Source organism: Camelina sativa, chromosome 15 (assembly GCF_000633955.1).
Source record: "Camelina sativa cultivar DH55 chromosome 15, Cs, whole genome shotgun sequence".
Lineage (NCBI taxonomy): Eukaryota > Viridiplantae > Streptophyta > Magnoliopsida > Brassicales > Brassicaceae > Camelina > Camelina sativa.
In genome coordinates this window covers 22,320,778-22,324,002 of record NC_025699.1, presented here as the reverse complement: position 1 = coordinate 22,324,002, position 3,225 = coordinate 22,320,778, and the positions used below count along the sequence as shown (strand labels likewise).

The 3,225-nt window shown below is 49.0% G+C and overlaps 1 protein-coding gene across 1 annotated transcript in view; it reads left to right on the top strand.

Annotated features, from left to right (window-relative positions):
- Window positions 1-1,369, top strand: part of LOC109129147 (RNA-directed DNA polymerase homolog) — a gene marked incomplete at its 3' end in the record, with an annotated part of 27,785 nt that extends 26,416 nt beyond the window's left edge. Inside the window, exon 2 of the mRNA XM_019236792.1 lies at window positions 965-1,369. Coding sequence (XP_019092337.1) covers window positions 965-1,369 — 405 coding nt within the window. The remainder of the gene's footprint in view (window positions 1-964) is intronic.

Below are 3,225 nucleotides of genomic sequence, written 5' to 3'. Positions count from 1 at the left end.
AGCAGTGGCAGCGTTGCAGCAGGTGCAGCCTGGAGGTCAGCAGGTGGCACGGATTGAGCAGACGCCACGTGCTTACACGACAGCAGAGACTGGTGGAATTAGTGCCGGGGCGATCACAGGTATAATTTCTGGTACTTAATCTTTGTGAGTTTTTAGTAGGTACAGATTTTATGGTTTCCTGTGATAAAGTGTTAGGTTCTCAACACATGAGGTTTGTGTAGGGACCTTGTTGGTGGGCGGGTTTAAGTCCCACGTTATGTTTGATTCTGGAGCTTCTCATCGCTTCATTACGCCGGAGTGTGCAGAGTGTGCGGGAATTAGAGGGGATCCCGGGGAGCGTACAGGAGTTGTCAGAGTTGCTGGGGGCAAGTTCGTGAGAGTTATTGGACGAGCTAGAGGGGTTGATATTCAGATCGCAGGAGAGTCGTGGCCAGCGGATTTGCTTATCAGTCCAGTGGAGTTGTATGATGTTATTCTCGGGATGGATTGGTTGCATCGGCATATGGTGCATTTGGATTGCCATCGGGGTAGAGAGGAGTTTGAGTGTCCAGGAGAGAAGTTGGTTTTTCAGGGAATTAGACCGACTTCGGGGAGTCTCGTGATCTCAGCCATTCAGGCTGGGAAGATGATCGAGAAGGGCCGTGAGGCTTATCTGGTTACTATATCTATGCCAGAGTCAGTGGGGAAGTCTACGGTTAGCGGTATTCCAGTAGTGGAAGAGTTTGAGGATGTGTTTCAGTCTTTGCAGGGATTACCACCATCTCGGTCGGATCCTTTTACCATTGAACTGGAACCGGGGACGACACCGTTATCCAAGGCTCCTTACAGAATGGCTCCAGCAGAGATGGCAGAGCTGAAGAAGCAGCTAGAAGATTTGTTGAGTAAGGGATTCATCCGTCCTAGTGTATCACCGTGGGGAGCGCCGGTGTTGTTTGTGAAGAAGAAGGATGGGAGTTTCAGGTTGTGTATTGATTATCGGGGTTTGAACCGGGTCACTGTGAAGAACAAGTATCCTCTTCCTAGGATCGATGAGTTGTTGGATCAGTTGAGGGGTGCTACTTGGTTCTCCAAGGTAGATCTGGCGTCGGGTTATCATCAGATACCGATAGATGAGGCAGATGTGAGGAAGACTGCTTTCAGGACGAGATATGGGCACTATGAGTTTGTGGTGATGCCCTTCGGATTGACTAACGCGCCAGCAGCGTTTATGAGATTGATGAACAGTGTGTTTCAGGAGTTTCTGGATGTATCTGTCATCATTTTCATCGACGATATCCTGGTTTATTCTAAGAGTCCTGAGGAGCATGCAGTGCATTTGAGGGCAGTTATGGAGAAGCTGCGGGAGCAGAAGTTGTTTGCCAAGTTGAGCAAGTGTAGTTTTTGGCAGCGTGAGATGGGCTTTCTGGGTCACATTGTTTCTGCAGAGGGGGTTTCTGTAGATCCAGAGAAGATTCAGGCTATCAGAGATTGGCCTAGACCGCAGAATGCCACAGAGATCAGAAGTTTTCTTGGGTTGGCAGGTTACTACAGGAGATTTGTGCAGGGGTTTGCAAGCAGAGCACGTCCTATGACTAAGTTGACAGGGAAGGATGTTCCTTTTGTCTGGTCAGAAGAGTGTGAGGAAGGCTTTGCAAGCCTGAAGGAGATGTTGACTACTGCGCCAGTGTTGGCTTTGCCTGAGCAGGGAGAACCCTATGTGGTTTATACAGATGCATCTAGAGTTGGTTTGGGGTGTGTTCTGATGCAGCATGGGAAGGTGATTGCCTATGCTTCGCGGCAGTTGCGGGTGCATGAAGGCAACTATCCTACTCATGATTTGGAGATGGGTGCTGTAGTTTTTGCCCTGAAGATTTGGAGATCTTATCTTTATGGTGCAAAGGTACAGGTGTTCACAGATCATAAGAGCCTGAAGTATATATTCACTCAGCCTGAGTTGAATTTGAGGCAGAGGCGGTGGATGGAGCTTGTGGCGGATTATGATTTGGAGATAGCCTATCATCCTGGTAAGGCTAACACGGTTGCAGATGCTCTGAGTCGGAAGAGGGTAGCTTCGGCTCAGGAGCAGGAGATGGAGTCTCTGGTAGGGGAGATCAGTGCTTTGAGCTTGTGTGCTGTTTCACTGGAACCGTTGGGTTTGGAAGCAGTTGACAGAGCAGATCTTTTGAGTAGGGTGCGGATGGCACAGGAGAAGGATTTGGGGCTGGTGAATGCCTCAAAGGATGTTGATTCTGAGTATCAGGTCTCAGATAATGGTACTATCTTGGTGCACGGTCGGGTTTGTGTGCCCAAGGATGAGGAGTTGAGGCAGGAGATTCTGAGAGAGGCTCATGCGAGCAAGTTATCCATTCATCCAGGAGCGACTAAGATGTACCGTGACCTCAAGAGGTATTATCATTGGGTCGGGATGAAGAAGGATGTGGCTAGTTGGGTCGCTAGGTGCGATGTGTGCAAGCTAGTGAAGGCTGAGCATCAGGTTCCTGGTGGTTTATTGAAGAGTTTACCCATTCATGAGTGGAAGTGGGATATGATTACCATGGATTTTGTGGTAGGATTGCTAGTGTCACGGACCTTTGATGCTATTTGGGTCATTGTGGACCGGTTGACTAAGTCAGCACATTTTCTGGCCATTAACAAGACGGATGGAGCAGCGGTCTTGGCTAGGAAGTATGTGTGGGAGATAGTCAGATTGCATGGGGTGCCAGCGAGCATTGTGTCTGACAAAGATTCTAAGTTCACTTCGGTGTTCTGGCAGGTTTTTCAGGCAGAGATGGGCACTAAGGTGCATATGAGTACAGCTTACCATCCCCAGACAGATGGACAGTCTGAGTCTAAGGTGCATATGAGGATGTGTGTTTTGGAGGCCATTGGGCAGATCACCTGAACCTGGTAGAGTTTGCTTACAATAATAACTATCAAGCGAGTATCGGTATGGCTCCTTATGAGGCTTTGTATGGGAGGCTGTGTCGTACACCGTTATGCTGGACTCAGGTGGGGAAGAGGAGCATGTACGGGGCAGATTTTGTTCAGGAGACCTCAGAGAAGATTCGGGTTCTCAAGCTGAACATGAAAGAGGCTCCGGATAGGCAGAGGAGTTATGCTGATAGGAGAAGGAGAGATCTTGAGTTTCAGGTAGGAGACAAAGTGTACCTCAAGATGGCCATGTTGCGGGGTCCAAACAGGTCATTGACTGAGACTAAGTTGAGTCCGAGGTATATGGGTCCGTTC